Here is a 20,085-nt window from a genome sequence, read left to right as displayed (position 1 = left end):
ACCATTGTCCTGTTCCAGGCTTCAAGGTTTCCAGCTATTTAAGTGTCAAACCCTTTCAACAAAATGAACAACAAAAAGATGTATGTGAAGTGGGATTCAACTGAAACTGAGTGCTCAGTAAAGAACACCAAGAGTTTTACCAAGAGTTATAATGAGCAGTTATAATGAATGGAGCTTAAAATTGTGCTCAACTATCAACAAAACTTTAGATCAGGCAAACTTCAGATGTGGTCCGACTTTTGATGTCAGGATACCACATCAAAACTCAGGCAAGAGCAAGGGGATTTAAAGTTCTTAGGATGCATGGCAACATAATTCTTACTCTTGGTCCCCTTCTTGCTTCAATGGCAACAGCACTCGAGCTGCATGAATGTGTAAAACTTGATCATACTTCTAACTGAATACAATTATATTACTTTATCACTGGAAAATCAGAGTCAATTGGCATTTCATATGCAAAGTTTGGGCCTATTATTTCTGTGTATGGTTGCCCTGTGCATGTTTGTTGTGTTTAGGGCAGAACAACACACAGTCTGTGCTGTCTCCACTTCACTGCAGTCTGAGCTGTGGGAGCAGCTGTCACCTGTCTACCAGCCAACCCACCACTGACCTCGCAACCCTGCCCTGTCACGTACACACATACATTCTACAAACAACATCCAATGGTGCTCATCAGGGAGGATAGCGAACACACACTGACAAAAATATCGGCCCGCAGTCGGCTGCGAAAACAACTCCGAAAACCTCCCATCACCACCATGATAAAATGCGTGGCATGCTACACAGCTTGGACATCCACAAATGGCACATGTTCCACATGTCTAGAATCTCAGAAAAAGATTTGAATTCTGCCCCAAAACCACCCTGATTAAATCAGAATTAAAGGAATACATTGCAGGTTATGCTCTATCGACATTAACGATGGGAATTAATTATAATAACTCTAACTGTTTAAATATTTGTCTTTTAGACTTATTTTCTCTATTTATTTTCTTATTTTCTCTGACTGTATTTTCTGACCACAGATGCTGTCAATAACGCCTAAGTTGCATTTAAAAAGCTATTTAACTGCAGTCTTATGTTCAGAAACAGTACAACTATAGATGTCGTGCTCTTTCAGTAGAGATGAACAGATGGCCTCAGCGTCAGATACCTGAATCAAGGCCAGCGAGGCAAATTTGTGTTCATTGCATTTGTTGTAAACCTGTAAACTTACATAAATAATGAAACAAAGACTAGGAACAAAGTCTTTGATCTGTCATTCAAGTTATTGAAAGGCAATGTAACCATTTAATGGATACAATTACCATCGTTCCCTTGCAAGCATGCAAAGTTAGCTTGAGGACACCATAATGTGGAGGATTGTATCATTACCTCAACACAGGCCTGGCTTAACAATACATAAAAAAACTTCAAAAAGCATCTAGGCCTGGCGAAAGTCATCTGAGGGCCAGACCAGCTCTGCCAATCAGATTTTAGAAACTCAATAGGAAATGAGAGGTATAGTATGACTGCATTAAACAAAATAAAAATTGGCAAAGGTAACGAGGAACAAATTGAAAGGTCGCTACACGGAACGGCGAAGATGAGTGAGAACAAGAAGGAAATGAGGGGAAACAAATCAGAAATGAATTAATGAAAGAGATATGCTTGGTCTTTGAAGCTTTCCCTGTGTTTGTTTTTCTCTCTCCTGACATCACTAACTGCTACAAGCTGTTCACGGGGTCCAACTGTATATTCGAGCCCTCCACTATGCATTCCACTTCTCGTCTCACACGCCAAATGCCCCAGCGTGAACCGAGATGCGAACCTGAACTCACCCTCTTGTGAAACATCTTAACTTGATTTTGGTGTGGGGAGACTTGTCCCAGAGCCCCTGGTCTTTCTGTCAGGTCACTGGGAGGGAAGAACCGGCTGATGCATCCCCTATTTCAGATTCTCAAAAAACATCAGGAAACATATGAGGCCAAACTCCACTCTCGCACGCAACAGCGCACTCAGATTAGAGTTGTTTTTAAGGACCACGGTGATGTGGCAGGACGAGACCAATGAGAGGATTTTAAATGAAGGCTTTGTTAACGCCATAATAGCAGTGGAGAGAGGTGATGAACGTCACCAGAAGTGCACTATAAAAGATATAAGGAACCTTATGAGAAATCAAATTGAGGTAGGGTAGGGTGAGGTTTGACAACAAATCTTGAGGGAATTCATTAAGTCACCTGAATACTTATCATATTTTTTTTTCCCATAAATGTATAACTTTTTTCTGTGGAACACAAAAGAACACTTTGTTCACACTTCTCTTTTCCATATGATAAAAGTGAAAGGGGACCAAGAAAAAGCAAGAATTTACAGTTCAATATTGTTATTGTTAACTAAAACTATAAAAAAAATTGTTAATTAAAATAAAGCTGAAATAAAAATAAAATATAAATATTTGATGAATTTTTTTTTAGAATGGTTGCATTGGCAACTAACTTGATAAAATAGTACTAAAATAGCTACAATTTAAAAAAAATGTAATTAAAAATATAAATGTTTATTAATATTTATAAATAAAATTAATAAAAATTACAAAAGGACATGACAAAATGACTAAAACTTAGAAATTACAATGAAAATATAAAGGCTAATTCTAAATTAATAAATTATATTGTAGCATATAAACACTAAAATAACACTGATTAAATACATATTTGGAACTATATGAAGGTAAACAAATATGGCAGAAGTGGCTCATTTCCTAGCAGAAAAAAGGGTGACATGAGAAGAACCAACAAAAAAAAAAAAAAATTGACCACAAAAAAACAAAAACAAAGAAATAGTGGTGGTTAACCGACTCTGAGTCTGTGACTGTCGCTAAAGCTGCTATACTGAATAAGAGACTAGATACACTTTTGCCATCAGTCTTTATTAGATGGGAGCTTGAGCGAGAGGACAGAGTGACTTCAATGGAATTGCCTCACCTTTGGTCACATTGCCAATAGTGTAATAAAGAATGTCAGAGGCTAAAGAGACGTGACATGCAACAGCTGTACTTGACATACCAATGGTAATTAGTTGTGCTGTTTTGTGGCCATGTGCTATGGTCATTGAGTTTAGTGAGAGCAACCATTCTGCAAGGGTCTTAATAGCCCAACCACAGTACTCATATACTGCCAAAAAAGAAAGGGAAAAGAGTTATCATAGTTCATCATGACTACATGTGTGTGAGATGAATGACTAACTAATTAATTTTCATGAATGACTATAGGACCTGATTGCTGGACTTATAGACACTACTGTGCAGATTAGAGACAGTACACTCAAGGTTTGTGCAAATGTTGAATGCATTAAGGGTGATTATAATGGGTTCCAAAAGGAAATCATAAATATTTAAATATCTTTGTGGTTGGATGCCCCAAAGAAAACTCTCTGTCCCAAGAATCAATCTATGAGGGAGTAAAACTACTGACTGACAAAAAATAAAGCTGAAACTGGTTTTGCTCAGAAACAAAATGTTGACACGCTGTGAAATAAGAATAACTTTAGTCTACTGAACCTGCAGTGCACTATTAAGCTAGTCTTCAAATATTTATGAAATACGCACGCATCCACAATGGTGGTGAACATACAAGATGGGGTTAGCTAATTAAATGATGGTGCGAAGCTAACTAGTATTGATCATAATATTTTTACATGCATTTTTTAGTACCTCTAATGAAGAATAGCAATAAAGCTTACTAGAAAGTATCTAATTTAGATGGTTTATGACTGCATTTGTGATGTTTTCAACCTGTGTCCCCCAGTCTTGTTCCATGTTTTGCAGTCCCTTGTTATGTTTAATGTTGATTAGTCTCCCCAGGTGTTTCTTATTAGCCACGCCCCCTTGTGATCTTATTAAGCTTGTCTGTCTGTGTATTTAAGCCCTGTGTTTAGTTCAGTCTTTGTCAGTTCTCATCATTGCACTATGGTGGTTGTTACGTTTCCGAGTCTGAGTCTGAGTCTGAGTCTGCGTTTGTATTTGTGAAGTTTTGAGTTTATTTAAATAAAGACTGCAGCACTTGGATCCTGCCTCCTCCTCTGCTTCTACCAAAACATAACAGCATTACCCAGAAACCTATATAAAGCAAAATACTGTATGTCTGCGATAAAATGCCAAGATAAAGCAAAAATTACGTACCTTAATTCACATCCTTTGGGCTTAATTTTGTTGCATTATTGTTAAAACGCTTTGTATTTTTGTCGGAAAGTGGAAGGTCTTTTTAAGGTGTCATTGTTACAGTGTAATTGCAAATTTAAGTCCTGAGTAATATAAATTAACAACGTGTACTTTCTATAGGGTTTGGGTAGGATTAGGAATTGGTTGAGGGTTAGTTGCATGTAATTATGCATAATTTACTGTTATTACTATAGTAAGTACATGTAACATATGTAATAAGGACACTGTAAAAGAAAGTGTTAAAATTGTTTACCAAATCCATTTTATTCCAAACAACATCACAATTATTATTTTGAACCTGAAAAAAACAAACTTTTTTGACCATCTAATCTAGGCAATGGGAACTAATCTATACTAAGTTATTTTTTGTACACCTTCTTGCTTAATACATAACCTTAAACCTACACTTTTGACAGAACAAATCGATGTTTCAAGGCCACTTGACGTGTTTATTGATATTTGGTAACATATGTTAATCATATTCTTATTAGTCATAAAACATCTGAAAGCAGATATCTTTACTTCCTTGGAAACAATGCAACAATTCTCAGAGTGCCAAAAAAGCCTCCAACTTAATTCAAATAAAACACAAACATTCTGACAGGCCTCCTTCCTCAGACAGACTCCCTGAACATTTCCTTCATCCTGAGGAACGCTTCCTCTCACTCTCTATTGCAAGTATTTTTTTAAGCCTTTAAGGCCAGCACGTAAAGGAAAAAAAAGAATCAGTAATGTTTGAGTTAAAGGTTTGTAGTGAACAGCATATTCTAAGGTATTCCAGGGCCCAGTTTTCTGGGAGTATCTCTCTGACGGCAACAGCGGATAAATGTTTTGATTGGACCATTGTGGACTAATGCAAACAAATGTCCAAAACCATCAGATAAGGATGCTAGGACAACTGCCAGACACCTCTGAGAGGGCAAGGAATCCCCCAGTACCAAGCTCGGAAAAGGACGGGACTTCACGATGGTTCACAACAGTTTATCTTTCCATAAGATTGAAAAACTCGATTATAAAACCCCATTGGAAAATCCCAAATGAATCAGGGGGCGGAGCTTAGACGTAATACCTGCACCACTCTATTACCAGTGGCAGGGCAGCTCGTGGATTATAAAATAGAGCAGGCCCACTAATTGTAGCGTCTGGGAATCCTCTCCAAATAATATTTTTTATAAACCGTTTCAAAATAATAAAATATAATCAAAATATAAAAATGCAAAAATGACACATACAGCAAGACAATATAAGTATAATTTCACTCACCTAGCCTAAAATACAAGCAAAAATCCATCCTTCTGACCTTTTAAATGTCAGCGTTAAAAGAGCACGTTCGGCCGTTTAGTGAAGCTGATTTCTGTAGCCTATAGGCCTATCTAACGTAGGATTGCTGTCTTCCTTCGTTTTGTAGAAATAATTTGTAGCTTCTGCACGAGTAGTATTTTGGTAAATTTGTTGCCGAATATCAAATATTCAATATCTCTACTCTCCATAATTAACTCTTTCCCCGCCAGCATTTTTGAAAAAAAGTTGCCAGCCAGTGCCAGCATTTTTGATTTTTTCACAAAAGTTTAATGGCCCCCAAAATATTTTGTTGCATGATATCTGAAGATGCAATGTATCAAAAGAAAGAACCGACCCTCTGATTTTTATCAACACTTGAATGCGGCTAAATTTTATTAAAAAAAACATTGATGGAGTAGACCCCCCAAAGCTTGCACAGTCCTGTAGCTCGTCCTCCTGGGTCAACATTTCATTCGGTTTTAATGTTGATGATCGTGTTTGCATCTGCTTACATGTGCTATCGCTGTGAGAACCCCCACAGGTGCCACATACTTGGTGGTAGGGAAATTCTTCCATACTTGTGTCATTCATACATAGGAGCTGGGTAGCAGAGGTTAGAAAAAGGGCCACTGCTTTGCTCCAAAAGACTAAAAGAGTGCTTTTATCTTGTGTGCTGGTGAGTGACTACATTTAGTTGGAAAGTGAGACTTTCAATTCTTGCATATGGAGTAACAAGGTTCTGTGTGTGTGTGTGTGTGTGTGTGTATCTGTCTGTGTGCAGAGTCAGACAGTCGTTCCATTCAGCTTTTACCTGGCAGCTGAGACTGTCATAGTTACTAGATAAAAGGACAAGTTTTAATAGTTCATAGTTAAAAAGAAACTATAAAAAAAAAAAAAAAAAAAAACAACAATTGCCTAAATGTTTGTCATGTCCTATTTGCTTAACGTGGCAAAATGATATTGGATCACAGTGCAGTCAACAAAACTGGAACTAGGCTACTTCATAGCTGTAACATTTATCAACCAATCAGAATCAAGAATTCTGTAGTATAAAAAAATAAAATGAATACTAAAAGATGTAAAAGAATATTTGGTTTATTTGAGTCTAATAAAATTAAATATTCATACTCTCCGTTATATTTCTAAATTTCAAGGCAGCAGTCTTCAGTCTTTAATATTAATGATGAAAACAGTTGTGCTGCTTATATTTTTGAATCAACTGTGATACATTGTTTTTCAGGATTATTTGATGAATAGAAGATTTAAAAGAACAGCGTTTATTTGAAATAGAAAACTTTTGTAACATAATAAATGTCTTTACTGTAACTTTTGATCAATTTAATGCATCTTTACAGAATAAAAGTATTCATTTCTTCTTTAAAATAAATAAATAAATATTTATATCTTACAGACACCAAAAATTTGAGACATTAAATGCAGAAACTTTTACTGTATGTTTTTTGTGACAGCAAAATGAATAAAATATTGACGGCAACCATAGTTTAGCTTAAGTACAGTTGCTCTCATTCTAAATAAGGGTGGAGACTTCTAATTTAGCATCTTCCTGACCCATAAGACCCTTTTGCAGTTTCTAAAGAGGCACTATTCTCTTGCTTGAGTCAACAACTTTTCTCAGAATACCACTTTGTCCTGAAAATAGATCCCAATTTGAAATCCAAGCTGGAAAATCATTGCAAACGCACTACATTAAGCATCAGGCAGTTCCTCTAGAATTAAAATGAGAGTTTCAAAATGAGGTGACTATGGTAAGGAATGTGAGCTGTTAATGAGGCTTCACAGAGCAGCACGCTATCCGAACATACAAGGGCTGGGTTTCTGACTTTCTTCCCAAACTCCCTGAGAATTGTTTTCCTTCCCTTCTGAGTCTCAGTGTTCATGCATACACTAACAGGAAGCAGAGCTCAATTGATAGGGCTATTCCAACTAAATATGTGTTCAGATCTGTTCATTATTTGGATCTGCACGCACAATGGTTCAGTTAATGCAACATTACCAGAAATGTCAAAACCCTCTATATGTCCTCCAAAAATGCACTGAAACAAGTCTGCTAGGAGGTGCCAAAAATCAAAGCATGAGATGTTGTTCCTCAAGGCTTTCGGGGGGTTGAAATGTTGCCAACAAAGACACAGAACACTCAAGATGTCACAAAGGGAAGGACACACAAACAAGACTGAATTAAAGAGGAAAGTAATGCAGCAGTTTGGTCAACATGAAACACAATAGGCCTAGTTTACTTTCTCTGCACACTCCCCTTTTCTTCTTCACCCTGTCCACAAAATGGCAGACTAGAACACTAATCTGTATTGATAACCAATACCACCCACCTTGAGGGCTTTGTCCTTAAGTTTGTTTGCATGTCAAATTCCATCAATTTAATACCTTCCCCACCTGTGTGACCATTGGCTATAAAGTCAACAAGCAATATTAGCACAGGTGAGAAAGATTCTTCTGCATTATAGAGTCAGTTTGCCCAACAAATCAAGCACTTGGTACACATTTGACATAGATGACAAAGCTTCCAAAAAAACCCCCCACCATGCTGATTGGCCAACATTTCATGCTGATATAATGATAATGTAGCAAAAACTATTTTCATATCCAGCAAGAACCAGGCCAACGACGCTCGTTTTCCATTTAAAATTCATTTTGATATTTTTTTCTGAGCATAAAGATAAAAATGTGAGTGATAAAGAGAAACAACAATCATGTGGTCCAACCAACAGGCAGATACATATACATAAATAAATATATAAAATAAAAATAATGAATGTATTATAAAACAGGTAATGATATCAGAGACCCTCATGTATGTCAAGGTCAATAGGTATTTTAAAAAATCGAATTAATTTTTTCTGATAAGGTAAGAATGTTTATTGAAGCTGTAAAATGTCGTAAGTTTGGAGTGCGACTCGTGAAAGACATTATGATATTTATAAATTAATCATTCATGATGTTTTAAAAATACATTTTATCTTCAAAAAATATTTATTTTATAACTTATATTTTTTATTTATTATTAAAAATATTAAACATTTAATATTTTTAAAATGGCATGCGTATTTTTTTAAGTTTCTTTATTGTTGACACTCTTATGTCACTGACCCATATCACATTATCTCAAAACATTTCACTCATGAACCAAAGCTTGTTCCTGTCAGAAGTTCAACAGGAAATCCTTATAAGGCTGCTGAATAATCATTGCAAGTTCTCCAATAAAACTGCCCTGTCATACAAAAGAAAACCATGGACTAGTGCTCTCATGGCAGCATGCGGTCATATTTATGATAGAAATATAATGTAGCAGAACCACCTTCATATATCTGCAGGACCCTGCGATTACCTCATACATCAATAGCTAAAGAGAACGCTGCTGAGGCCTCATCAACATCACAGCACATGAACTGTGTTCCTGCCCGGTAGCCCTTGTTAAAAACTTCCACAGCGACTAACAATTACAAAGACAGCATGGAAGATCATTGCACATAAAATGCTCTCTTTGTTCCAATGCCCAGACAGAGGGGGCTCTCAGCGCTGGGAGAACAGATGGATTTGGTTCGGGAAGGAAACTAGAGGACGTTCTTCAGCACCAATCCCATAACTGAAAATGGAAACCGCACTGATCTGATATCATTGTGTAAGCAATATATAAGCAATATATATTGTGTAAGCATCGTGTATAGCAATTATGGGAAATTAACATCAAAGAATTAAAATTATGCTATGGATTTATACAAAACAACTGGGTAAATGACAATTTGACAAACCCAAATGATGCACAGGCTATAATGGTCTGCAGGGGTCCTCTATATCATATCATTTTTCTGTTTTTTTTCCTGCATGTTTTCTGCATGACTTTGCGGACAATTGTTTTGTTTAATATACATTTTTAACACTAATTTAATAATATTTTTTTCTAAGAAATAAAAATGAAAGATTATGCCAAACTATGCAACGGTTTCTTTTCAGAAAATGTCATTTTTAATGAGGCTTTTTTTCTATGATGTCAGGACAATTATATCACCCTGACATTTTTTTTTTTACTTAAAAAAATGCCAAAAAGTGACATTCGTCACTGTATGTATAAATAGCATTTTTAATATATTTTTTTTAAATAATGTATAAAAACATGACAAATTCTTAAAATATTAAAATATATTTTAATGATTTTTCAAAAAATAAATAAATAATTATATATATGTGTATGTTAAGGTAAAAAGTTTTTTTAATCAATTATTAATTAATCTTATCCTATGACATTTTTTTATTAAATTATTTTAAATGAAACATGCACAGATGAATTGTTCACAATAAGACTTTTTATATGCATTTAGAAAATAGATACATGTGAATCTTCATTTAATGCCAACTTAAAATAATATGATTTTTAAAAGACCTACTGACCACAAATGACTGTTAGTTGCGCCACATGACTTTTAGTGGACAACAATAATATATATTTTTCTTATATAATACTAATTAAAGATGCTAAACCACTCTATAATTTATTTTAATGAGACTTTTTTCTTCATTTTTCCATCATTGAAGAAGTCACAGTTTAAATCAATATATCTGGAAAATGAGCATCAGGTCACTGACCTGTATACGTAAGTCTTTCTGGACAGAAAACTACAAAAACAATACATATGATCATATCATACCTGTCATATTCACCAGCAAAATTTTTTAACAGTAGCTAAGTTTCCATCCACTTGTCAATCGAATTATCTGTTAGAGTAAAAATAAGTTAAATAAGATAAGTTCGGTAAAAAAAACTCATGCGAATAAAGCTGGTGAAAATGTGTTTCCATCCAACGGCTTTAAAGCGAATAAAAACCTGTGCGTAATGACGTCACATGCTGTTTTGCGATCAAATTGTATATCGAATTGATTTGAGACATTTTAAGGTGTTTCCATTCATTTTCGCACTGAATCGCACAACATTCAAGCAAACATTTGCAAACAAAGTTTTGCTAGACAAAATGGATTTATTTGCAATAACGTTTCCATCAGAGTTTATCGCATAAGCCGTATATCGATCAAGATAAAATCTGATGAGACCGAACGTATTTCATTTGAGTCGATATTCATGAAATTCAATCGAATTTTACTGTTTCCATAAGGCATTTTTCATTCGATATCACTTAATTCGGATAAAAACGTGTGGATGGAAACATAGCTAGTGTGATGTTCTGATGAAGCTGGTTGACCAGCTAGTTGCGAGCTAGTTAAGAAGCCTGATTGGGAGATCAGCATCCAAAACACAACATATGCTGGTAATCAGCCATTCTGCTCTTTTCAGCAAAGTATGCACATAACAAGGAACAGCACTTTCCCAGTACTGAAGGTTACGGCATTACATTGTTTAATGGAGAACAGCCCAGTTACAGAGACTCTGATTATCACATCTTTCCAGGATGGAAGACATTCACAGCAAAATGCTTCTTTGCGGTCATGGCTTGCGCCCCTCCGTGCTGCCTCAGCTCACAATAAAGTCTAACAGTCATTTCCTGATGGACCTCCTTCAAAAGAATATTTTAATGTGATTGTAAGATTTCAGCCTGCAGTTATGTAGGCTAAGTGAGATTAAATTGAAGTACAAAGATGGGCTGGATGATGCGGTGCACATAACAAAGAGTCAGCCTGTCTAAATTGGCCCATGAAAGTATGCATGCATTCTGGATCATTATTGACATGCATTGGTCATTTCTATGTGCTGAAGCAGCAAAAAACTTAAATAGCATTTTTGAGAGGGAAGTCAACAACAACAAAAATCAATTAGCCTAAATCACACTCTGGCTTATCCATTTAGCATGCAGCAATGAAATAACATAGGCTAACCTATATTTTTGTGATGCATCACCTGCATGATGAAGGAGCTGAGCTTGCATTGCTTTCACCTTGGTCTAATTTGCCCGGTCAGGGTGACACTTGCTGACTGCATTTCTATAACATAGATCTCTCTCAATCTACAGCAGAGAGGCTATCAAAGACACCCTGTGTGTGTGTGTGTGTGTGTGTGTGTGTATGCTCTGTCCTTACGTGACCCTGGATTAGCCTGCATGTCATTTGCCGACAGTGACTGCAGTGAATGGCCTGTCTACTAAATGTATACTTGAAATGACCCTTTGAAATCACTTTGCACAATACAGAAAAACACGTGAGGTAAACTGCTGATTTGACAAAGCCTCAAGTCTCATTCTCTCTTCAAATTACATACACGTTGGATTTATGATTCATGCATGAAAAGACATTCATTGTCTAAAAGGATGATTCATCTCCCCAGGCAAAATTGTTGAAATTAAAAGAACAAATAGTGTACATATTTGTTATTTATTCTACTCTAATCATTGTATTTTTATAAATGTTATAAATATATATGCATATACCATTAATTGACCAGGCTGATATATTAAAAACCACACAAAAAGTTTCAGAATCCCTTGAAATTGTCAACAAAAATAAACGTAAACTAAATTCAACCCAGTGATATAGTCTGTGATATAGTCTGGTAACTGTTAATTCTACATCCATTTATTGCTTAAAGGTGCAGTAAGTGATTTCTGAGAAACACTGAAATCAGCCCAAAACAAACACACCCCTGCCTTCATTGCACCGCCCCCAAAATGCATGAACACGCAATGCAAGAGTGGATGTCTCTTTATCATAGCTAAAACGAAGCAAAATACTGCTTTGTGAAAAATAAAGCAAAGATGATGAACGACAAGGGAGAAAAAAAAAGAACAGACAGGGTATATACTAGCAAGAGTTGGTTGTTGGTTGCCAGCAGCACACCAGCTTCAGACAAACAATGACACTCAAAACTGTCCAGCTACTATAGCTAACATTACAACAACAGCATATCTTGGTTCTGTGAAAAACCAATGTTGCTCACATATGGAGCATGAAAACATTGCAACCTTGGCATCCGTTTTCAGGCCTTCCTGCTTCAGTCTCTCCAGCGCTGGAAAGCTTTTCAAATATTAACGAGGGTCCCAAAGCTCTTTCCTGACAAAACCCTTTTTTCCAGTGAAATTCCTCTGACCTTTTCTCTTTAGTAATGTCTCTCAGCCATCTCTCTTTCTACAGTCTTTCTTCAAAAACTCCCTCTTGCTCACTCTCTCTCCTCCCCCATCATGAGTGGACACGCCCCTTACTGCTGATTGGCTACAGGTGTGTTGTGGTGCTCAGTCTGATCCACTTTCAACAGTGTTTCTCAGAAATCACTTATAGGAAGTGGAAAAATGGATGCAGCAAGCACAAATAAAGCATTTGCTAAATGGTAGGGTTAAGTCATGGTATTTTGCTTTGACAGACTAGATGCTAATGTTGAATCTGCATATTAGAAATGCTGACTTAAAGATGCAGTAAGATGCACTAGATGCAGATTCAACATTAGCTTCTAGTCTGTCAAAGTGAACTACCAAGACCCATGACCTAAACCTACCATTTAGCAAATGCTTTATTTATGCTTAAAGTTGCTTGCTGCATCCATTTTTCCACCCTTCCCATTGGGCTACAAACGACATGATTATAGTCATTCTGTGTGACATACAGTACCACTTCCTCTTGCAGTGTTTTACTAAGGGGCAGTCAGACAGTTTCTCCTATTTTAACCTAATATTTAAGGCAACAAAAGTGGAAGGTCCCACTGGCAGAGTGCCAAATAACAGGTCAATACGTCCAGACTATGTGGCTTCAGTCCTTTTCCTTTCAGGCACTAAAGTATGCCCTCCACCCCCTTGTCTAAACACACCCAACCTTTCACTTGTTCTTCACCATTTACTCAAACACTTTACAACCATTCCATTCTGGTTCATCATTCTGGGTGTTTCAGCATAACTTACATGAAACAGCCAAATCTGAAACTTCTCTGAACATAGAAGTTGTGTGTCCCAGATGACCTACTCTTGACTCTTCCATCAAGTGTGTATGAATTTGAGAAGGTTATTTTGTCATCCAGGAGTCTGACAGCCCCTATACCGTTCTTCAAATAAAAATGCTACTAATTTATTACAAAATGTGTAAAAAAAACAAACAAAAACGAATTAGCCAAATAATTATTGAATGCATCTTTAAAGTAATATAAACCCATGTTGCTATTAACTAATATGGCAAGCCGCTTTAACATTTAATCCTTAAAACCTACTAGTATCTGTCATTCAGATATCAACTCTTCAGTTCTGACTAGTATGTATTCCAATTGTGACTACATATATATTAGATACTAGTAGTTATTCATTAGGTACCAGTACTTATTTTTTAGATACTAGTAGTACCTATTACGAGATACTAGTACTTGTTCAATAGATACTAGTACTTAGTCATTAGATACTAGTACATATTAAATAGATACTAGTACTTATTCATTAGCTACTAGTACTTATTCAATAGATAAAAAATAAGTACTAGTAGCATGAAAATAGAGACTAGTAGGTTTTAAGGATTAACATATGTGAAGTTTTGAGATATTTGCAATTTAATATAGAAAAACTATAAACTGATTTTACATCATGCATTAAATTCACAAAAAAACGTATATAATAAGTCCTTTATAAAAGGACTCTAAAGAGAATAATGCAAATTAAAGTGTTTTAAAGACATTAATATCACTACTTGGACACACGCTTTGCGTGTAGGCTAATAATAAATCACAGTTTCATAGACCTAAGCATCTTAAGGTAAAAAAAAAAAAAAAAACTGTCTGAAAATAAAATGAACAGCTTATTATTGTTAGTTTAATAACAGCTAACGGACCATTTTTACACATGGGCATACTATCGCAGACATCCGATCCAAGCTCGCTAGGTAAACTTCACCGCAAAACTTGCATGTTAAACTTTAAGGTAAGTCCGATTCAAGATGACTTGTTATCATCCTGGAAAAGATAAAGTACCCACCGGTGCATACGCTGAATAGAAGTCCGAGGAGAGGTAGAAGCCCATTGAAAAACGTGCTATTCCCAAATATGTGTCTTACTTCCTCTGCCATGGTTTCTGACTGCAGTAGTGAGTTCCTCATCTGTGTCTGATCCACACACACACACACACACACACACACACAGCAGCCGAACCGCGCGTGGGCGGAACCTTCAGTCCAGCAGTGGTTTGTTTCCGACTAAAAATAAACTCGTCAAAAACGCAGGGCATTGCTTGCAATGCAGTTAGAATTTACACTCGTCCAGAGACAAATGATTGATGGAAATATAATAGCAACAACTTCGAATTAAAGGAAAAAACAAGGCTGCGCAAAGTTAAAAAGCAAAAGAGTGTCCTGGCTGGGTATTTTAAAGTTCCTTTAATTGATATAGATATTCAATAGTCTCACGCTGTGCATTAGAGTTGTCTTCTTCAACTTCATTTGGTCGTGCTGGAATGCATATTTGCTAAAATGTTCCTTGTAACATTACAAAACTGGACATATTGGAATGGCTTGGCTCAATGGGGTTCTGGGAGATGTCGCCCAGTTCACTCAGATTAAAGAGTGAGCCATGCTGGGCACGCTTTCCATGATCCTTGTGTTTTATTTATGTCTTCCAAGAGTGATAAATCCCCAGCTGAGTGGTGCCATTTACACCAATCAATCATTTTTATTGGTCCTCGATCTTCTGAATGTGTTACTCCTCTAATGCAAAGACTTCTGGAACTTGATACACATAGTTCGTGAATCGTGGAGAAGAGAGAACATATCGAATGTGATTATAGCCTCAATTTTAAGCAATTTTTAAATCATTTCTGACGATCTGCAGAACATTAAATAATGTAGCATTGATAGTTTGTTTTTAAAGGTAGTTATTATAAAGTGTCAGAGGGAAAGTTCGTAAAGGTCGAAAACTCTTTGGATTCTCAGTAATAAATACAAGCCTTAAAGGCAGTTCACAAATAAATTAAAATTTTGTCATTACCCTCAAGTTGTTCCAAACCTATGCTATATGAGTTTCTTTCTTCTGTTGAACATAAAAGAAGATATTTTAAAGAATGTTGGTTATCAAAAAGTTGATTATCAACTGTCTGGTTTCCAACATTCTTTAAAATCTCTTCTTTTGTATTCAACAGAAGAAACTCAAACAGGTTTGGAACAACTTGAGGGTGACTAAGTAATGACAAAGTTTTCATTTTTGGGTGAACTATCCCTTGAATGATTTGAATCAATTAATATATCTGTAGGAAAGAAAAACACATCACTGTGCTGGAATATACGCTGACACTGAATTAAACTTCAGTTTGAAGAACCTGTATTAAATACAGTTTGTATCAGTGTCAAATAAAAAGATACACGTTTTAGGCTGAAAGACAGTTTCAGTCACCGTTGATTTTATTATATGGGCAAATTATGCAATGAAAGTGAATAACTGAGGTTTCCATTCTGCATGTGTCCAAAACAAGTGTGTACTATCTCTTCAACATCTTTATTAAATTTAATAACTGAAGGAACAGACTTCTGTATTGTAATTAGACTAAAATATTATTTTAGTCTAAAAATTGTTTATTTCTGACATCATTCTCCCAAACATTATTTTCCATAATAAAGCATGCCATCGCCCTCTGTTGGTTAAAACTTTGAACTTCAATATGAAACTCAATAAATTAAAGCATCTTTAACTGTAATTTAATGATAAAACACATAATTATAATTATAATAAATGATAATGTCATTAAACAAGTTTATGTTTTAATGACACAGAATATTATAAATGTACAAATCAATTCACTATCAAACAGAAAGGCACCATAATTCAGTTCCATTGAATGGAATTCAAACATTTAGCAAAAACTGTTCTGAATACATTTTCCATTTATTAAGATAATAAATAGCAGGTGAACTCTTAAAAATATAAAACAGATTGATTGCAACTTTGTAGAAATATATTTTAATATCACATCATCCTGTGATATAATTTCAATGTTGCATTAACTCACATCATGTAATTGCATCAAAAAATAAACAATATGAAAATATATACATGTATACAAATACCAAAACAAATGTTATTTCCAAAGCAATCTATGGATCTTAGAAGCTGTGTTAACAAATTTAACAGGTAATACAAGTTATTTTAAATAAATTACATTTGTTGGACTTTAACCTGTTCTATTGTTATGAACACATAATTGGATTAAATGAGGCCTTTAAAATCAGGACTTTTTAATTCCATAACCAATACTCACTGCAAAATGCAAATTCATTTCAAGGTGCATTCTGGATTCAGTCATACTCATTGAGTGATTCACTGCTTGCTACAGAATTGCAAACTCGAGAACATTTGTATATTTTCTAGTCCTCACGAAGGTAGGCCTCTGGAATATCTTCCAGGTCATTAATGTCAATGCTGGACACATATTCAGCCATTCTCTGGATTTCTTCTGCTTTAGTCTCAGCCAGTTTTTTCTTTGCTTCTCTTGAGATCTTTCTAATCTCCTCCACTTTGGACTGTGCCACCTGCAGGTTAGTCTTTGTTGCTGTGCATGCATGCTCTGCCCCTGTAAAAATATCAGGATTGAATCAATTCACAGCCTGGATCAATCTCGTACAAGAAGTGCTTTTTTAATGGATTGTAATAAATAAGGCCAATTGATAAACATACCTGAATTGTAGGCTGCCTCTGCTGACAACTCACAGATGTGGATGGCATTCATCCAGTTTGACTCAAAGCGTTTACATTCTTCCAATCTATCACTAACCTGACAAAAGAGAGAAACATTGTGAAAGCTCTGAAATGGAGTCCTCTTCAATTAGATAGAACTACTTCCGATATCAACAAGGTCTGCTAATCAGTCTTACTAATCATTATTCATGTTGTTGCAAAAGGTAAACAACACTTAGATAAACGAAAGCAGACCTTGTTCTACAAAATGTAAAAAAAAAACATTTAAAGGAACAGAATTTACCTCTACTCGCTGGCCAATGATCACCTGCCAAATGCTGTCCTCTTCAGCAGGGGTCAGTTTTCCTATTGAGGTAATGTATCGCTTCTGAAGTGCAATGAGTGTATGTAGTGCCTGAGAAAAGTTTAAACAATATTTTAGACATCAATCAAGTCTCCACATTGTGAAGTTTTACTGAGTGGACTATAGTTTTAAAATGCGGTTTTATAAGTATTACCTTTGCATATTGTGTGTGGGCATCCACAAGAGCCAGCGTTGTCTGAGAGAGGTATGTGTTGGCACTGTCTGTGACCAGACAAGAAGCCCGACGAATCAGGGATTCATGCGAGAGGTTTTCAACCTGCTGGAGGAAAAAGGGATGTGTTTCATTACACTTGCCATGATGGTCAAGAATAAGATCGGGAACTATTTTTTCGATTTTTGTAAATGAGTCTTGAGTTGGTTCTTTTCAATGAATCAGAAATGTACAGTGTGACAAGCTCTGAGACAAATGACTCTTTTGAGCCGATTCTTTTTAGTTAATCAACAACACATAAAACTGAGTGAGAGCGGTTACTGAATTAACATACACTAACGAACTGACTCGCATAACCACAAATTTCATCATGTAGCCTACTACGTTTTGTTTTAAAAAGCAGTATTCTCAGGGAAAGATGAATATGTAAATAGCACAAAAGCCAGGGCAGTTATTTGATTAAAATGTCCCTTTATAAACTTTTACAAGATTTCAAATCTGCTATTTTGTTATGCTTAAATCAAACAAATTACAAAGTAATTGTAATTGTAATAAATACTTATTGCATTCAATAAGAAAACCATTTGATTTGTCAACAATTATTAAAAAGTAGAGAATCATTACAGGGATAGTTCACCCAAAAATTTAAATTCTGTCATCATTTAAGCACCCTCATGTTGTTCCAAACCTGTACAAGTTTCTTTCTTCTGTTGAACACAAAAGAAGATATTTTAAAGAATGTTGGTAACAGTTGACTGTAGCCATTGACTTCCAGGGAAAAATTGCTATGAAAGTCAAGGGGCCCCATTAACTGTTTGATTACCAACATTCATCAAAAATATCGTCTTTTGTGTTCAACAGAAAAAAAATAAACTAATACAGGTTTGGAACAACTTGAGGGTGATTGAATGTCAATTTTTTTATTTTTAGGTAGTGGTGAATTCAGGGTGGACATCATTTGGAAAGTGTCCAAATCAACCTGAATTCACCCTAACTATCCCATGCTGTCAACGCTCGGCTCTCCATATGTGCGTTTTACAAGTTTGTCAATTGTTCAGTGTCTATAGGGTAAATGCACAATTTAAACATGCATTAGTTACCTGTGTGAAAGGAACCGCACAGAGACCGCTGCCGACACTGAACGCGACTGCTTTGGATCGGGCAGCCACCGGCAGGCGCAGGAGACGCTGGTGAACGGGGCTGCTGCAGAACACATTGGTCTTGTCCCTTTGATATAACAAAATAAATTAGACTGAGCATAAGACTTAATTTAAAATAATACCCTAACACGCATATCCACCACGACATTAAAATCGCAAAAAAAAAAAAGCACGCAATCTTACTTGAGAAGTTGAACGCACGCAGCGCTGAGTCGCAGCACAGACATGTTTCTCCGGGCAACCAGGAAGTCGGTCCGACCTTTAAGAAGATTCCCACTAGCACACAAACCACAGTTTCTAAAAGCCTGCATATTGCCTTACAGTCTTTTACTACTACTAATAATAATATTCGTAGATTTATCCCTTAAGCCTGTATTTGTCTTAAAGTAAAGCTCTTGCAATTTTTAAAGTTGACAGCACTGCCCACCAGTATTTATATACTGCTAAAGGACTCTGCCCTGCATGCAGTGTATTGATCCGTTTATTCGGACCTTTAATCTTGATTTTAGCGGTTTAAGTTCAAGGAAAGATAGGGTTTGACGCACATTTACACACTGCGTCAGCACAAAGGTTGTATAACATGCTGTGGTAAACAGTGAACAGTGGTTGTTTTGCAGTATGGTGACAGCTATCACAAAACAGTGTGTATTGAGAACAGATGCCATTGATGAGCATGGCCTGCACGTACAGTATAGGGTTGCCAATTTCAGAAAAGGAAATAAGAGACAATCGTGGTTCTTTATAGGAAAATAAGTGACACTCAAATATACTGTACCACACAGCTCAGTGTCTGTTCGGTTCTAAGAAAGGCTAAACACATTTGTTTTGCTTAACCAATTTTTACACTTAATAATAATAACTATAATAACTTAATCCTAAAAAGAATTTTAACATCATAGAAATAAATTTCACATGTATGTATACACACAAATCACTTAAAGTTTTTGTTGCATTATACACTACCGTTCAAAAGTTTGGGGTCAGTAAGAATAATAATAATAAAAAATAATAATAATGCATTAAATTTGTCAAAGTGACAGTAAAGACATTTTAATATTAGAAAAGCTTTCTATTTCAGATTAATGCTGTTCTTTTGAACTTTCAATTTGAGCACGCTTGTCGCTCGTCTACATTTAAAATAACGAATAACGGCCACTTAATCAGTGGTTAGATTTATTGAGCGGGACAAGAGAGGTCATGTATGGGAAAAATCAATAAGGCCCAATATAAGGGACGTTCCAGCTAATACAGGACAATTGGCAACCCTACCTACACGTCTCAAAGGGGTGTGGCAGAAAAACAAGT

The 20,085-nt window shown here is 35.8% G+C and overlaps 2 protein-coding genes across 3 annotated transcripts in view; both read right to left on the bottom strand.

Annotated features, from left to right (window-relative positions):
- The window catches only part of nectin3a (nectin cell adhesion molecule 3a), a 36,837-nt gene extending 22,306 nt beyond the window's left edge, over positions 1-14,531 (bottom strand). The window contains exon 1 of the mRNA XM_084126134.1: positions 14,401-14,531. Within this exon, the coding sequence (XP_083982260.1) occupies positions 14,401-14,521 (121 nt within the window). The 5' untranslated portion in view covers positions 14,522-14,531. The remainder of the gene's footprint in view (positions 1-14,400) is intronic.
- Positions 14,532-16,086: 1,555 nt separating this feature from the next.
- diabloa (diablo, IAP-binding mitochondrial protein a) lies at positions 16,087-19,249 on the bottom strand. 2 transcript variants are annotated; one of them, XM_084126177.1, is made up of 6 exons: positions 18,964-19,249; positions 18,721-18,847; positions 17,603-17,728; positions 17,389-17,499; positions 17,085-17,181; positions 16,087-16,980 (listed from the first exon to the last, which is right to left on the bottom strand). In XM_084126177.1, the coding sequence occupies exons 1-6, from the start codon at positions 19,089-19,091 to the stop codon at positions 16,775-16,777; spliced, it is 795 nt and encodes a 264-aa protein (XP_083982303.1). In that variant the 5' UTR covers positions 19,092-19,249; the 3' UTR covers positions 16,087-16,774. The 2 variants fall into 2 exon arrangements, with proteins under 2 accessions (XP_083982303.1, XP_083982304.1); XM_084126178.1 differs by having other exon boundaries at positions 17,603-17,725; positions 18,964-19,200.
- Positions 19,250-20,085: the final 836 nt, after the last annotated feature.

The sequence above is a fragment of the Abramis brama genome (assembly GCF_963993115.1).
Source record: "Abramis brama genome assembly, chromosome: 10".
In the NCBI taxonomy this organism is placed as follows: domain Eukaryota; kingdom Metazoa; phylum Chordata; class Actinopteri; order Cypriniformes; family Leuciscidae; genus Abramis; species Abramis brama.
The sequence above is the reverse complement of the archived record's forward strand: the minus strand, read 5'-3'. Positions and strand labels throughout refer to the sequence as shown.